Source organism: Protopterus annectens, chromosome 1.part0, assembly GCF_019279795.1.
Source record: "Protopterus annectens isolate FY-2018-M chromosome 1.part0, PAN1.0, whole genome shotgun sequence".
Taxonomy (NCBI): domain Eukaryota; kingdom Metazoa; phylum Chordata; order Ceratodontiformes; family Protopteridae; genus Protopterus; species Protopterus annectens.
In genome coordinates, this window is record NC_056725.1 from 1,668,510,840 (window position 1) to 1,668,529,332 (window position 18,493).

General features: G+C 37.2%; 1 protein-coding gene across 1 annotated transcript; it reads right to left on the reverse strand.

Moving 5' to 3' along the window:
* Positions 1–3,453: 3,453 nt before the first annotated feature.
* Positions 3,454–18,104, reverse strand: LOC122799385 (probable G-protein coupled receptor 146). Its single transcript, XM_044068400.1, has 2 exons — positions 17,884–18,104; positions 3,454–6,588 (listed from the first exon to the last, which is right to left on the reverse strand). The coding sequence occupies exon 2, from the start codon at positions 6,461–6,463 to the stop codon at positions 5,435–5,437; it is 1,029 nt and encodes a 342-aa protein (XP_043924335.1). The 5' UTR covers positions 6,464–6,588; positions 17,884–18,104; the 3' UTR covers positions 3,454–5,434.
* Between the last annotated feature and the right edge of the window lie 389 nt (positions 18,105–18,493).

The window sequence follows — 18,493 nt, forward strand, 5'->3', positions numbered from 1 at the left end:
ACTGTATGTTTCTGTAATCATATGTGTGAAAAAAGTAAAAGTTTCCTCATATAACCACAGAGGTGTTCTCACATTCTGTCTTCAAAATGTTTATTTCATTCCCTGAAAGTTGTTGTCCTCCAGGATATGGTTAATTCCAATGAGGTGCTTAGATATTTCCAGAATGTCCCTCTTTCCCTCCCCTACTTTCCTTACATAGTGTATGTGCCTCTTACTCTCCCCATTCTGTTCTGGTGAAGTTCTGGGGTTAGGAACGAAAGCACCTAACAATAAAACTTTCTCGATCTGCTGTTGATGTTTCCGGTTCAGTGTTTCGAGTGGCAATCTCATAATTTGAGGTTGTTGTAGACTTAAAACATTTTACTGCTCTTCTTTGCCAGTCTCCAGACTGTCATTACCTACAAAGTGGTAGACTGTCCAGAACTGTGCATAGAAGAAGAAGAACTGCTACTGAAAGAGTTGCTATTGTTTCAAGATGGGCTGCTTCTTACTGAAATATTAGATTTTGTAGGACAGACTATGCCTTATTTTGAGCTTACTGTCAAAATAATGACTTCTTGTTGCACAATTTTATCTGTTTTGTTGTTGTATGCCATATTATTGTACAGAGCCATATTTAGCTCATTTAGAAGCTAGTACAGATCCCAGTCTGGTGCCCCTTAATTCTCAAAGCTGAAGAGAAAAAATGAAATTGTCTAAGTAAAAAAAAGGTATTTTCTGCTCCTGCAATTATTGCAACCTGTTCCTTCAGTGTCCTGCAAAGCTCTTCTCAAAGTTGAATACCCAAAATAAAAAATAAAAAATAAGAAAAAGCTCTTCTCCACTCTTGTAACTATAGTGAGATACTCATTAAGTGCCCTATCTGATGTACCTCAGCTTTAAGTTGGTAAATAAATATATATATATATATATATATATATATATATATATATATAAAATTGACGACCAAAGTAAGTGACTTGGTACAGTTTCATTACCACTCATGGAGTGCTTCAACCCTGACCACAAAAAACAGTACCAGCATTCATTTCAGAATGCTGGTACTACAATACTGTTACCATTGGTAAATGCCTCTCTCATCCCGTAACACCTTGCACCCAAGTCACCCATGTCCATCACTCTACCCCTGCTATGCTTCTGCAAAACTGTGACAAGCAGCTTGCTACAGTTAGTACACACTCATCTCACAACCTCACACAATAAACACTTCAGCACTTAAACAACTACTGCAAATGCACTATCCGGCTTCATAAAGCAATGCCAATACCATACTCTAACACTCAGACTACCAGCACCTACTGATTGCACCCTTTAATAGCCGTGTCTTGGGCAGCTGCACCCTTTGCCCTACAGTATTTATGAATCTGTTTAGGTGTTTCCAATATAACATAGTTTGCATTAGTATTAAAGAGAAAGTTATAAGTATATTTGTTTTCCTAGAAGAATGTCAGGGTAGTTGCAATTTTTCATTTTATTTCACATGATATTACTGCCCAGTCAGGCTTCAAAATTAGGAAGAGCTGATGGAACTCAAGTTACAGCTTATATTGCTGTTACCTCTTCCTATGTATCTCAGAATCTCCCCACTCATTTTATTATTTTTGGTTCCTCTTTGCCTCCACTGTCTGCCAGTTGGTTCAATTTTCCCTCATTAGAGTAAAGGCCAATCAGTAGGAGCTATGTTTCAGTCAACTATTGATGTAGTCTGAGGCTTTTTCTTGTTCTTCCTCCCTATCCTGATCTGCATGCACCAAGCACTGGTGCAGAGATAAACATGCAATGGACTGCTTTTGGAAGCCATCCTTTCACTACCACAAAGGTCATTCCCTCCAAGCAGCCGGGCCTGACCCCTCACATATGGTAAAAGTGGTGTCTTACACAGGCTTCACAAGGGAAAAATGCATCATAAAATGTGCCCCCAGGTGTACATAATCACCTCCCACCCCATGGGAGAGGCAAACAGACTATGGCCCTTCACTCTTCACTCCCTACATGCCTAGATCCAAAGGTGCTGCAGCCACTAATCAAATGCAGCGCCAGGCCATCCCCTGCTTTCTTAATGTTCCTTCACATTGACTGTCTAACAATAACTTAACTAGTATATTTTATTTATTATTTTATTCTATTTTATTTTACATTTGTTTACCTTCCATCTGTGGAGTGTGATGGACAATGCAGGAGAAACAGTGATCCCTTTGCATTTTTTGTCACTTGGATTTGTTAATTTTGGTCACTGTTTCTCCTGCATTGTCCATCACATGCCACAGATACTCACATAAATGACCTTTGTTTATGGCATGACTACATGGACATCATGGACATCATGAAATACAATGTCAGGATATTTTCAGTATGGCGCCAACATTGTAGGCTGCCATCACATGAAAACATCCGCTCAGGAATGCAACCTTTGCACTACCATGAACCAGTTCTGCACTTATGATACCACTGGGTGCTTTAAAAAACTAGTCAGGCTTTATCATTTAGTCTTAATCACTCCAATCCCCAACAAAAATGTGGGACACATTATGAAGAGTCTGGTTCCTGCTCTCTACCAGGACCTTACTTCCTTTCTTGAAGTAGACACTATCCACATAGGAGGCACAAGTTACCCTTATTATTAAAGAAATGAATGGTGAAATTAGGAGCTTTCAGATTTCTGAAACTTCACAAAATTGCACTGATTACTCAAAATGCATTCCCTGGGATTCATTAATGCCTACACTAACTGTACACTAAGTGTATACCATCCATCTGTCCACAACCTCTTTTCCTATTTTTGCACATAGGGCCAGGGTGTCACTTTAACAGTAACAATCATCTAGATCTAAGGTTTACACCACTGTGTGGCCAGCCCTGCGTGGTAGTTCATTCATACCACACACTCACATGTACTCTCACACCTATGGCCAGTTTAGAGTGTCCAATCCACCTACTGCATGTCTTAGAATGTAAGTTTACACTGTTCTGATTGAAAAGATAACCCAAACATAACTCACATCCCCTAATTTTTGTCTTCCTTCTGATTTTCTTGCAGCTTTAAATATAGGTGGGGATTCATAACGTTTACCACAAAATGTAGACCACATGTACAATTAATGCAATCTTTCTGAGTGACTAGAAAGCAAAAATATGGCAGGGATGTTCTTCAGTACAGATCGTGTACACTTAGTGTAGACATTAATGAGTCTAGTTTCAGATGTAATTGCATTTTTCCTTATAAAAATCAAACTTTACAGTGCAGTATTTTACCTGAAATCAGTAACTCAAACCATGTTCTGAGACTTCGGCAGTAGGTAAGGGTATCAGTTCAAAAAAATAAAATAAAATATGACATTTATAATGACAATTTTGATCTACTTTCTAATATAAATGTGTGCAAAAATAAAACAGAATGATGCACAGGAACTGTAGTATGGATAGGAGAAGGCAGCCACAATTCTTGGGACAAAACATGATAAAAAAATCTTTATCGCGTGACAGAAAATCAGAAAGCAATCTGGTGCTGCTGTTCACAGTGTGCTAAAAATCACCAAACCTTTTGAACTTTGTTTTCACATACCATGCATTAGTTAATAGTCTATTTTCTTAACTGCATTTCAGAAAATGTTGCAGTTTGCATGTTTTATGAGTTAATTATTGACATGTGTTACAATAATATATTACTTCTAATATGTATGATCCTAAAGCTTTTCAGTGCAGTTCAAAGTTCATTGAGTCAGCTAGAATACAGTTCGGTGCTGAAGATATAGAGCATTAGGATCAGGTTTCCATTCATAACCGACTTATGTCTTCAACACATGGACATCAAGAAATTCACCTCGAGAGTGGAGCAAAGCAAAGCTCAAGAGGTGAATCTTGACATTAATGTCAAGAACACATAATAAATAGTTATAAATGCAGGCCCACAATCACAATTCTCTGTAGTGCATAGAGCTTCATCTGCTTCATGTTCTAGCAGGTACAGAAGAAAGTGCAGGAGTGTGAAGTGCTTTACCATAAAACAGTTTGTGCTGCACTTTGTGGGCAGGAACCAAACTGTTTTAAAACCTATTAGACACTTTGCTTTGCCATACATTTTGTTTAAAAGTGTGGCAGTGTAAAATATCTAAGAGCTTTTAAAGCTGTTTTTGCTTCTGCTGCTGGTCTGCAAAGGTTGGCACCAACTTACTCCAGAGTACGACTAGAACTTAATGATCAGGTTCAAAACTCTAGATTACTTAGCAAAGCCAATGGCAGAAGACATGCTGGGTAGAATGTTCTAGCCAGTAAAAATAAATGAATGAATGAAATAAGTAAAATAATATAAAACAATAGTATTTCATCATGTATGCTGTGTATGACTCCTGCACAGTTAGCCAATAACTTCATCACATCTAGCAGCAAGGTGATAGAATTCTGTGGGCAGCTGTAGGCAGAAGTAAGCCAACAGTGGCGATGGTGAACAGAACAAAAAAAAACGAAATAGCTAAGTGCTTAATTCGCAAAATGTGCACCCCAGCACAACTGATATTTAACAAATAATGTAATTATTCACTAAATATTCTTGCTGTCAGAGTGTTCACTCCGTGACCTTTTACTTGTATTTTGTTACTCTGCATTGAAGAAGCCAAGATTGGATGTTTTCTGCACTGCAAATAATAACAACACTTCATGTCTTTGACAGCCGTGAGCCTGAAAGGGCATGAACATGAAGTGAGTGGAAGAACTTTTATAAAGCCTTATTTTTCACATAAAATGTTTGTTTTATCTTAAAATAAACCCCAAGCAGCCACTGCACACCAGTGACTACTCACATAAAGCTGAAACAGAATGCAGATGTGGCATTCTATTTTTCTCATTTGAACACATTCTTTAACAGTGCTTACAGGCGCTTAACAAAAGCTTGTTAAACACTTCTCTTATGTCAGAATAATGCTTATCAAGTTTGTCTTTTTCACAATTTTAGAGCATAGTTAAGTCACTCCATGCACTACAAAAAAGTTGTGTTACATATACTAAGTGTATTACTTGTGGTTTTATTGTATCATAACAACCTTCTACAGCATCAATTTGTATCAAGTGTACTAGAATTTCAGTGAAATAATATTTGCAGTTCCAGATGTAGTGTTTGATATATAAATATATATCTGTGTTAAGGGTTTCCAGAAAAATATTTTGCTAATATTAAATTTTATTTATACAGCATCTTATAAAATCATCAGTGGTATGCTTATTACTCTCAGTGAAAACATTCACTTAAACTGTAAAAGCAGTCAGATGGCATCATTATCTTATAACCAAAGGACAGGAATTGTATTTTCTATTCTACAGTTACAATCAGTGTCTTCCCATGTGCATTTGGCCTGAGTGTCCAAACAGGTTAAGGTCATTTTTTGAAAATTCACTGAAAACAGTTTGTGAATGGTACATAAAACACAAACTGCAATGTCTTTTAAGTCTGAATGATAGAGTCTGTATGTAAATCATCCTGTTGGTGTTCAGACTGAGTTCTGCAGCCATATTTTATTGATTTCCACATGTCCCCAAAGAACTGTTTTAATCTTGAATTGAAGTTCTTCCTCTGAGTTCTGTAAATCAGCGGTATAACCAATGTGCTTGCATATGCTGTTAACTCACTAAGCCGCTTAATTAATTGAAATAAGTCTGAATTCTGAAGTTGTATTCCAAAGGCAAATGATGCTTGCAGAACATCCACCAGCAAAGTTGCATAGTATGGGAGCCATAGCACAAAGTCTACCAATAAAACAGTGAGTGCAAGCCTTCTGCTGGAGGGGTCCAGTATGGATGAAGACTGAGGAAAAATGGGTTGTTCCTTCCTAATGGTCATTAAGAGGTGAAATGCATAAATCATTCCAGCTGCAGGGACCACAAATCCAGTAAAGAGTATTATACCGTCTCCCAGTTCCTTGGCCTGCAGCCTAGAACATTCTTGAACCTTCTCTATGAGTTTGTTGCATATTAAAAACAGGAAGCAGGCAAAGCTTGCCAACGAGGCTCCACCCCACACAAACTGACACACGTGTTTTGTATTATGGGCACTTGACATGTAGGTGTGTGGGACTGTCACTTCTATATAGTAGTCCAAGCAAAGCAATGTTACTGAGTAAGTACTTACTAGAGCAGCTATGTTGAATAGAACAAAGCCTCCCATGCAGATCTCTTGGTTCAAAGTCCATAGTGGCCAGATAAGGAGATGGGGACTCAGGAGCTGCATGCTGACCACAATGTTAATGGTTAGGCCTGAGATAGCCATATTGGTAAAGTATACATCTGGCATCTGCATTGATGACTTGAGGTGCAGGTTGACTGACAATATCAGTAGATTGAACAGAACTCCAAAGGGAAGACAGATGGCTGCATAGCCTACCGAAACAATTGAAAGAACCAGTCGTGGGGCACACTGCTCCCCATCACACATGGCAGTGCTTACATTTAGAGGATTCTGAGCACAAGTCCACATATCTAATTGCTAGGTCCTTGTGTGTACTTCTAAAACCATATGCTGGCAATCAGTGGCTTAGCAAACTGTAAAGGTATTTAATGAGCCATTCTGGAAGCAATGACTATATAGCTGTTGCAGTCCATCTAGAAAACATAAGAATATAATAATTAAAACACTTCAGTTAATTTTAATACTTTTATCATCCAACAGTGCAAGTGAAGTGAAACTCAGATTCACCCATTCATAACCGGTAAAGTGAACTGAGGGAGCTTTACTGACCACCGCACCTAACTATCTGAAAGTTCATTCCAATAAAAGATGGTTTTATTTTCTAAGCATTTAACTAAATTAATTAAAATGCAATTACTTTACTATGCAACTCTGCTTGTAATTTTTTCTTTGTGTGTGTGTGTGTGTGTGTGTGTGTGTGTGTGTGTGTGTGTGTGTGTGTGTGTGTGTGTGCATGTAAAACCTAATGTAGTAACAAAAGTGCAGCATTTAGATTAATGTGAATTTGGATTTTACACCTACAGCAGCATCCACATGTAGCAATTGTATCACTCAAGACCAGGTTGTTTTGTTTTTTATTTTATAATGAGGTAACTGGAATTGTTTTTATTTTTTATTTTTATTATTATTGTATTTATTTATTTATTTATTTTTGCAAATCTGGTTTGAAATAACTCTTACTCTAATCCCATTATAGGAAAAAGTAATATACAAGAGTAAATATGGGTTTACTAACTTCTTAGAGCTTGATACTTCAGAGCTACAGGCAGGGCACACCTGCAATACAGGTTTTCTTTCTGTTACATAGAAGTTAATGCTAAGCATTCCAAGGTTCCAAGGTAGACATCTATGTATATAAGCTGAGGATATCTTTTGCGTCAACTCTCCAAAAAATGACATAATAAAGTCAGCAATACACTGTCTGCTATTGTACAAACACTGTTATGTATTGCCATACTAGAAGTTCTTGAGAGATTTAATGTCCTGTGATTAGATCCATTCTGTGAAAAAAAAATATGAAAATACTCTTGGTACTATAATCTTTTACAATCCTTCTTAACATCTCTAAATGAAATTAAACATTATACTTGTCCAGGAAAAATATCAGTTGTCCTTGGTACATTATAATCTCAGTTTGAAACATGAAGGGTGGTACACATATGATTCCCAATGATTAGCATTAATGTTTATTGTAGCCAGAAATAAATAATACCAGGAAATGAGAAAGCAGCACTGTTTCTTCAAAAATTATATCCATCACTACTATAACAAACACTCATTTACTAAAACATTTTCAACCTAGCTTTCTTTAAAGTACCTCTCATAGAGTAGATGCTTTTTTCTGGCTCTTGACAAGAAACCACCCCCATATTCAAAAAGAATGAATTTAAAACAAAACATTTTTTTTGTTTTTGTCTGCTTTTTCCTAATTTTTTCAAGTATATAGAAGTCAGTATCCCTAAGCTAAATACATTTAATGATAACAGAAATGACATTTAGGAAAACAGTAATGTTTTTTAGACAAAGCTGATGTCAGACATAGTTCCTACTTCATGAACATTTACGGCAGAATATATATACGTTTTGACATGAACTAGTATTTTTCATTCACTGTGCTCAGTGGACTTGTATTTTCCATACATTGTACTCTGTTACCTTTTTCTCCTGTCATTTATGATAACTGGTAATTAACATATTTAAAAATATATATCTAGAGTAAAACCCATGCTCATTTTATGTATACAGTGAGTGTTAGAATCATATACATATTAGTTTGAACTAGATATGCTTTAATAGTCAGAGCAGAGCATCATGAAGATGGAGATAGGACTGCTTCATACTGCAAGGTTTTACTGAATGGGTATGATACCAAATGGAGTATCACACAGAGGCTCAAGCAACATGTTACCCAAACAATGAAGATAATTAAATCAGACTGCAGCTTTCTGTTCATGTTTGCAGGAAACACCCCTATAAGTAGGTTGTGATTCATATTCAGAAAAATATTTAAGGAATGATACCTCAGTTGTCATGCATTGTTCTGCTACTTTGATAGTACAAGGGAAGAGATCAATTGATTCTAAAGTGTTTTGCTTAATTATTTAAAAGACTTTCATTACATAGAATTTCCACACAACTGGAGAAGGGGTAACTACAACTCAAAGCCAGGAAAATACACATCTACAGTGAGACACTGTATGTTTACCCATAAAAAGACATATAAGTAAAAGAAAGATTGACATTAGTGGTTATAGTAAAGGTAAGCCCTCCAAGTAAAGGGTTTGGTAAAAACGACCTTAATATGATTAATTATGTATCATTTATGCAACATATGATTCATCTAAATTAGAAGGTCTAAAGCTTCAGGAGGTCACAGTATTAAAGCATGGACAATCTCAGGGTCAGACCACATACACAAAAACATTTTTTTCAGGTGACTAGCTTCATGCCCTCTGCACCCAGTGAAAGTGCAAGCATCTATACCTCCTATCTAATATACCTACTCTTGATGTCATACAAACTTATAAAATAGTGAAAAGGTAGAAGACAAAATTAAAACTCTCTTTCACTCTCTTCCCCCAGTCCATTATGCAGATGCACAACAGAGGCAGCCTCAATCTAGCATAACATAAAGAATGAGAAACTTTCAACTTTAATGTTCTGACATTCCTATACTCACTGTCCCTGGACGCAACAAAGCATAGCTGTCCCAGTAAAAACAAATATTTATTGCACTGTGTAGATATTTTTAATTTATATTCACTCACAATGCATCATCAGATGTTTACTTGCATCCTGGTACATCATCAAACATTTATCTAGATCCTTGGTGCACTTCCACTCTGGCTTAGAAAAAACTCACAACATTTATGTTACTTGATAAAAATTACTGCAGACATAGTACGCGTGCACATATTTGCCATTAAATATTCTACCCAGCATAAACAATGCCAAACCCTAATACATGAGGTTTGATAACAAACCAATTTGTCCAGGGACATCCTCAGTGGGGTAGAAGGGTTTAAATAAATATAAATGTGAGTTAAGAGGGTAAGGGGGAGATAAGGGTTAAAATGGGAATGAGGATTGTTTGGGAGGAAATGAGGTAATGGTAGGGAGGGGACTAGGGGGGGGTACAAGAGTAACTGGATAAGGAGTCACATTTTTTGATAACAAACCAATTTGTCCAGGGACATCCTCAGTGGGGTAGAAGGGTTTAAATAAATATAAATGTGAGTTAAGAGGGTAAGGGGGAGATAAGGGTTAAAATGGGAATGAGGATTGTTTGGGAGGAAATGAGGTAATGGTAGGGAGGGACTTAAGGGGTTTATGCAAGAGTAACTGGATAAGGAGTCACATTTTGGCTTACATTCATTGTTTGGTTAACATATTGCAAGAGCCTCTGTGTGATGCTCCATTTGGTATCATACCCATTCAATAAACCATGCAGTATGAAACAGTCCTATCCCCATCTTCATGATGCTCTGCTCTGACTATTAAAGCTGTACTGTTGGGGGGATTGTTTTTTGGGTGTGCTGTCACCAGGGTAGGATGACTGAAGGAGGGATGTGAGACTTTTGACATGGGTTCAATCTAGCAGGCATCATAGTTTAGTAGCTGTTGGGGATTAGGGTTCATTTTTCACTTGGTTAATATGGTAGTTGTGTGGGTAGTGGGTGCTGCTATCTGAGGCATGTTAAGTTAGAGAGATTGGATGAGTATTGCAGGAGTCACATGGTAAGGGTGTTGTGAGTTGGGTCAAATGGTGTTGCGGTTGTCAGAGGATAGGAGATTGGTAGGATGGATTCTCAAATTTATTTGTTTAAGTGCATGAACAAGGTGGGGATTTCTGTTGGGTAAGGAGGATTTACCTATGACTGCTACAGTTGTAGGAGTTTTAGGGTTAGGTTAATTTCTAAATCTTGAGTGGTGGTGCATATGCTGTAAGGTTTATGCTAGGTTTAGTGTGAAGGTTAGTGGATATTGGCACTGCCAAGTTGATCGCAAGGTGTGGTTTCACAAATAGAGGGTCATGGGGCCATGATTGTTGTGGTCTTTAATGGGACTGAAGTCATTAACAAGGTGGTTTTGGATGTCAGATGTTTATTGCTTTATAAGGGTAGTGGGTATGATGCCAGGATGGCTATGCAATTGATTCATTATAAAAATAATGTTCATTTAATCATTAGTAGATCCATGTGGTGGAACAGGGGAGTTTCAGTTGGGCATGATGTCATGTCAGTTACATGGTCTTATTTTGGGCTGCATTGGACTTCCTAGATTTCAGGTGGATTACATGGTAGGTATACACATGGATATGGGATATCAATCATTTGGAGGGTGGCTTGTTGGTCAGAACATGTTAGGTTGACATTGAATGTTATATCAGACAGTTGGTAATGCGTATAGCTACAACACTGATTGGAAGGGCTTTTCACTTTTGAATATTAATGGGTACATTAGGCAGTTAAACAGGGCTGCAGTCACACATGATGGCGCAATTGTTCCTGTGTGTGTTTTTGTGGTGTGAATTTAGTGTTTTGGTGGAGCAAGTGACAGATAATGAGCTGGGAATCATTGTGCAGATATTACTGGTAGTTAAGTGAAAGTCTAGTTTAAGATTCAATGGTTATGTTTCATTATGAGGTCATGGCTGGTAAATTTTGCATGGGGAGGGGTTCTTTTTTTTTTTCCAGCCATTTAAAAATTGGCCACATTTGATAATTATGTGACAGGGTCTGGGAGGTGCTGACACAGATTCAGTTTAGTTGGAGAGGATGGTGTCCACCAAATGATGCTTGGCTTAAGACCTTTTAATGAGCCAGTGGGTTGTCGAACATTTGGTAGGGGAGAGTGGGGGAACAGCCTGGTCAGGCTGGTGGGTGGAGAAGAAGGGCAGGCTTGCCCTCTTCTGTTCCCCCTCTGGTGTTGGATGTTCATTTCAATGAGTTGGAAAAGGAAAGGAAGCACTTGGACACTGCTTAATAAATAAAATAAGTGAGCTGAGGTAAGGATGCTGCTTATTTGGTTGGATGTGTAACTCAATAAATGATAAATGAAGTGAGAATTGGGACGCTACTTCATAAATAAAATAAGTGAGTAGAGGCATGGACACTGCTTACTGGGTCAGGATGAGTGCACACTGTCCTGATTAACATTATCTGGATGTTTATGCTGTGATTAAATCAAATATACAGTTGTAATTAATAAATGTTGGTTAACAAGTTATGTTTATGGAAGTTTAATATAGGTCATGAAATGTCATTCAGTGTGATGTGTTTATTGAAGGGGACTGGGACAAATGTACTCTTAATTTAAGGTAAAATACAAAAAATAAAATGAAATACAGACTGACCATGCACTTTTGGACCTGAGTTATGGAGCCATACAAATTTTTGCTAACCCAGCACGTCCACTAGAAATGGAGTCCCTGAAGCAATGTCAGATTAAGTGACTTGGTTAAAGTCACACAGTAGGCAAATAGAGAAGTGAAAAATAAACCCAAGAGTATTACATATTCCTGGTTGTTTCAGGCTATCATTTCATTTGTTAGTTGATAGAAAGTTACACCAGGACAGTTAGAAAAATAATGAAGAGATGTGTTAGCCGGGGGTTACACATACAAGTAGCTACCAGGCATGACACTGCACCTATCTACTACAAGTGGCAGGCACTGCTAGAAGCATAACTAGAATGTCAAACCACCTGCAGAATGATGTCTGCTGTGCCTGACTCTTGTCTCATCCTCCGTGGCAATCTGGTGCAGTGAGTTGGAGAGGAATGAGTAGCCCAGTGTGAGATGTGGGTGGATGGCTGCAGGGTACTGTGAGACCAAAAATGTTGAAAGTAAATAAATATATATGATAAATATGTTTGGATTATGTTGTAGCAGATTGGAAATGTATTTCATTTTTTGGTGGTGTTTGTAAGGTAGTGATAAAGATGTATGATCTTAAACCAGTTTGTTTGGGGTCCCAGAAATGAATTAAAGGACAATAACTGTTTTGTCACCAATGAGCCATTTGTTGTTATAGGTAGTTACTAGACATACATTCTAGGAAACCATTATGGATCCTAGCCCAAATTCCCAATTGACTCATAACATTGGCTGGGTAAGTGACTTGCTCAAGGTTACACAGTAGGTAAATGAAGGTGGAAAGATTTGAACACTGAACCCTTGACACAAGAAGCAGCTGATTAACATGTCGGACCCTTACTCCTCTATACAAACTGCCAGATTACATCATGCTGTCCTACTCCCACATAATAGAAATCCTGGGCAGAAATGTTAATGGCATTAAATCTGACCAGTTTCTGTCCGGATATAGTGAGAATCAGCATCTGTGCCATGTAGAATGTTGAGACCAGTTTATCATTGAAGGCGAGCTTTGATTAGTAGTAACAGCTAGTCTTAGTGTTTCTATAAACTACAGCCAGGTTTATTGGCCATTACAGGCAGTCTGAGGAATGACAAGTGGATAAGTTCAGATCTAGAAGTTAGCCTTATTTTGGAGTAAATGCACTGTCAGAGCCTATATAACAGTCATTACATTTCTATTTTTTTCTCCACCTAAGTGACAAGTTCAGTAAGTACAAATTAGCAGACTGATTTAAAAGGCAAATACTTAAAAGAAAGCAGCACTAGAAAACGTTCCTTACTTAAGACGGATCATTTTGGAATGCGGCAAAAGAACTCCTAATACTTTTTCACCCAAACGTTTACTTGTGACTGTTAATATCATGAGTATAAAGACGTCTGAGAACAGTCTGATTTTCAGTAAAGTGAGTCTTGACTGAAGATTGTGTTGATTTTAGGAACCAGCATATAGTAAATGCACATCATCCACATACAAGATAAGAGCAGTGTCATTCATTGTGTTGTCATGTGTTCTAAACGAATACCACAAAAGGAAGATGGCCGCTTACTGAACAATGTTGAACCCCTGTGGCACTAATCCTACAGGAGGTTGATGCTTTGCCATTGCAATCTGCCATAAATGCAGCCGCACAACCAGGAGGCATTTCAACAACACATTTTTAAAGACATTAGACTGTCAAGAAAACATATATGGGGAAAAGTGTACATTTATGGACTACTCCTTCTGAGACAAATCTATTGACAATTGTAGTGATTTGGCACATAATAGTATCTACTAGCATTTTTTAAATTTAGTTGCGGACAATCCACTTGATCTGACATATCTGCAGATGTCACCCCTGGGAAAAAGATTCCTGATGATACAGTGTGTAATGGCACATAGCAGGCATTGTCTGAAGAGGGTGAAATGAAACTCTGAAATAGAAGCGATGGCAAACAGAGTAGGGGAATGAGCAGATAAATGTACTGCCTTTGTGGACTAAGTTTGTGGTGAGCATAACAGGGGAGTAGAAAATGCTATGGGAGCTAATTATACCAACTCAAAAGACAGAAATTACTGGCATTAACCAGGGTTTCCCTCTAATTAGAGATACTTAAATTCATCATGAGATGTACTTCCTCAGAATGTCTTGGGAACCTGCCCATGCATAGGAATGCATAATTTTGAAATATGCCACCCTGTTCTCTTTTCAATCAAGGTTTGAAAGTTCCTTCTGTTCTAATAATATTTTACATAAAACGCTGCAGAATAGATTTAATTAGTGAACATCTAGGCTTTATCTTTCTCTTTTTCCGGTTATTTAATTTCATTTGGCATAGACCCATTCACCAATGCTTTTTTCGAGAAGGAGCTAATAAAGTTAATACATCTGTCATGATGTTTCTAAAAAATGTAACTGCTTTTCATCTGCAGAAATCGTACTAGTGTTGTTTCAAGGGGCATGGCCACAGGATGGATTTTATTACTGTGTAAAATGCATGAGCAGGAAATGTGGAATGCATTTTACTTTGAAAGCAGATTTTTGAAGGAATATTTTTTCAACTAGTTCACCTGCACACAAATAAATGATGGGCACAGTAAGGACAGAACCAAACTTATGAATGTGCATTCTGTAATAACTTGTTCATGAGCTCAGTTCAAAATACTTTGTAAGCTCAGTTTTATATGCTTTATTAACTCTGTTGTTTTACAGATAGTATTGCGCATGCTTTCTTTATACAACTGATTTTTTATTTCATATTTAGAATTTTTGTGAAGTATCCAGAGTGCATGCACTTTGAATAATGAATTGCAATGTACTGTATTTTATATCTACACCTACATCTCTATCTATCTATCTATCTATCTATCTATCTATCTATCTATCTATCTATCTATCTATCTGTCTGTCTGTTTATGGTCGCAGTTTATAAGAGCTAACATTCTTTTTCATATGCTTTCAGCGCTTGCTGGCTGCTTTTCATGTGACATCACATTACAGTGGTATCTCTGAATTCCCCCTTTACCCTGCTGTTGTGCGATCTTGGTGTTGGTATATATAATTAGCAGGGGGTATTGAGAAGTGGGGGGAGGGCAGCACCCTACAAAAAAAATACAAATTCTTTTTTTTTGATCATTTTAGATCTCTCTCTTTTTCCTTTCACTCTTAGGAACATTCAATATTTGATGATACAATTGTATGTAATTGCTGTATCCATTATACTTCATGTATTTATTTATTTATTTTATTTTACATTTGTTGAAGGATGTAGGTAAAGTGCTTGACAGTAAGAGGTTAAATCAAGGTGAAATGAAGGCAGTCATGTGTGGGCATGTTGACTGTGCAAAGTTCTTTTTTTTTCCTTGAAGTGAAAGGGAAATCCAATTTGTGTTTAATTTATTTATTTGTTATTTTCTTTCACATTTGTTTCTTAACTACATGTAGGTTTGAGTTTAGGGATTTCATTTTTAAGTGGGTTCATAGGCACATACTAAGCTAACGACCACCAGGGCCTTTATAAGCCTGGCTGTACAACCCAGATCATTTGTATCTCTATGTATCACAGGTATTTATTAGAAGAGAGTATGTTAGGAAGGTTTTAGAGATTATGCAGGGGATATGTTAGTCTGTGCATTACTGCTTGCCTCTATCTATCACAGACATGGTGGCCAGACCCAAGGTGAATTTCTGAGTTCCTATCTTTTGGTGAAGGTGTTTTGTGTATGCAGTAAGCAAGCTTTTACTTTATTTTCACAAACAGCATAAATATGGTGACTTTAGATGAATATTGCTAGCTTTGCTAATACACCAACAATGCCCGAGAAATGTATTTTTGTTATGCCCTTTATCTATCATCTATGACACAATGACACAACAGTTAGAATTGCTGCATCCCATTCCCAGTGAGTATCACAGGCTACTTGTTCTGTCTGCATCCATCCTGGGTTTTTGCCAAGTGCTTCAATTTCTTCCTGTGTCCCAAAAACATGCCATAGAATTTACGGTCTTTCAAATTTTCCATAGGTATGAGTGTTTGTTGTGTGCATAAGTGAGTGTGTGTATGTGTTTTATGATATAATGGCTTCCTGTCTAGGAATAGTTTATCTACTTCATAGCCTTTAAGTGCTGAGATAGAAAAATCTTGGTGCTCCAGTTTAGTGCCCTCTTGAGATGCCTTATGTGTGGATTATACATGGCCCCTCCGTCTGCATGGGCTTTTGCTGGCTGTTCCTATTTCTTACCACATCCTAAATACATGCTGATGGGTGATGTGTTAGTCCTGTAATCTGTTTGTAGGTCTGTTGCTGTGTGTGCGTGTGTGTGTGTGTGTGTGTGTGTGTGTGTGTGTGTGTGTGTGTGTGTGTGTGTGTGTGTGTGTGTGTGTGTGTGTGTGTGTGTGTGTGTGTTTGTTTGTGTTTTGCAATATCCTGTCTTGGATTAGTTCTCTGGCATATGCTCATTGAGTATATAACTCATAACTTCCAGGACCCATGTAACTTTAAATAGGATACAGATGGAATCAGAAAATCAATGAATGAATTAACAAATCATTTTCTACTTTAACCAAATGCATTATATCTTGTAACTGGCCCATGTTGCCTTATTAGTAAAATACTTCAGTCTATTATTTAGTAATCAAGTTACCTGAAACCTCTATGTATTAGATGAACTAATTCAGCTAAAACAGTTATCTGTAAGATATGATGAATGAAGCGCAGAATCAGTGGGTGCTTTTGCTGCAGAATATGAGCAATGTATACAAAGACTTTGCTAGAACAAGATGCATAAACTATGATTAGAATAGAAAGATCACTTTTGAAATATAAATAATTACCACTTTATCTTTACAATATGTGTTCAATGTTTAATAAATACAAAATCATAGAAATAAATAGAAGGTATTATACTTTTCACCATCCTAATGTGCCCCTTTTGACTGCAATATAATAAGCAGCAAATCATAAATTGATACTTTATTGCACTTTTTCCCAAAAAATTACTATAAATTATAGTATTCTTTTGTATTCAATAATTACTTTAGAAAGACTTAATAACTTTCTCTCTAGGTCTGTTCAACACTATTTTTCAGGGTTCCCATGCTGATATGCGAACTCTGTCCAGCCTCACAGTGACAGTTCCTGTTCTAGACATTGTTTACTTTTGAAAAATATCGCCATTGTTCACTGCTGACATTTTAAGGTGATTTGTTCTTCCAGGTGTAAAATAGGCAACAGTATCTGTATGTTTTAAATGTCATGTGGTTTTGTGCCTCTCTGTAAAACAAGCAAGCTTGGAATATGTGGAGAAGGAATTAAAAGTGAATGGCAAGTTACACAGCAACAGTTCAAACCTCCCTAGTGAAAACTCACCCGCTCTGTTTACCCGACAGATATAAACAAACTGCATGCATTGGCAGCTTGTTCTAAGTGGTATCCTATCCAGAAAAGGAAAGGAATGAGGAAAACCACGTAAGAACTTTGTCTAGGTGAACCAATGACAGAAATGGAAAAGACGGCTGCTTTGTTCCATCTCTGGATGTTTTAAGAAGCAGGTCTATGATGCAGTGAGATTAATTTGGACAAATTACATTGCAACACCACAAAACAAAAGCCTGCACGTTCAAGAAGAATGTTTGAAAAACTTATCCAAGAATAGTGTTTGATGTAATATGACTGAAACGTTTTGTGAGTACTGGTTTCAGTTATAACAGTATGTGTTATCTTAAGATCCAATGTATGCCGACCCGGATTTAAATATATCATGGTAAAGATCCTGCGGATCCATAATTTGCAAATCAGTGCCTCTTTAGCTACGTCACTTACATGATTAGATAATGCCTAAACAAGAATGTAAGAGCATGATAGATACCTTAATAGGCAATTAATTCACCAAGCTGCACAGTCATTAGTCAAGTTAATTAAAATAATAAAGCATTGAAAATTGTGGCTATACTGCTTAGACAAGCACTTTTTTTATTATTCAGCGCACACTTGCTTTTTCAAAATCTTTAATATAAAATTCAGAACCAAAGCATCAGGAATTCAAAGCCAATATTATAGTGCCCTTACCTTCAACCATGCATGTGTTCAGACACTCCTGTTCAGCTTTGGGTAACATGTATTTGAGATAATCTTTATTGGTAAATCTTTCCATCTGACGATCATCTGACAAGACTAGAGAAATAAGCATTTCACAAAGGGGTTACATAAGCCTGTGTCTTGAGGAATGTGCATTAATTGCAGGAAGGATACCATTCATTGTGCACATTTTTTTCAAATGAGCACACACACACACACACACACACACACACACACACACACACACACACACACACACACACACACACACACATGACTGTTCCAAGGCTGAAAAATGTCTGTGCTGTCATATTCTTTTCCATTTCCGATCCTTCCTCTCCCTAGACTCAAACAGACATTTCCTGTTTTTCACACCATTAACGGAACTAAGAAGCTGTAAAGGCCTAATCTCATAAACTCCCACAGTTGGAAGACTAATATTAATATAGTGTTTGTGTAAGTTAACTGAATGGAAATAATGCAGACTTGGATCTATGAGGCTGTATCTCAAAGAAACAGGACTAAATAGGAAAATAAAGTGCAAAGTTTGATTAAAGAATTAGGTTGGAATACATCTTAGCTGCCTAGACTGCCTTATGAA

Coding starts and splice junctions, on each gene's coding strand:
- LOC122799385 (XM_044068400.1), bottom strand. CDS start 6,463: ATGTGGACTTGTGCTCAGAATCCTCTAAATGTAAGCACTGCCATGTGT.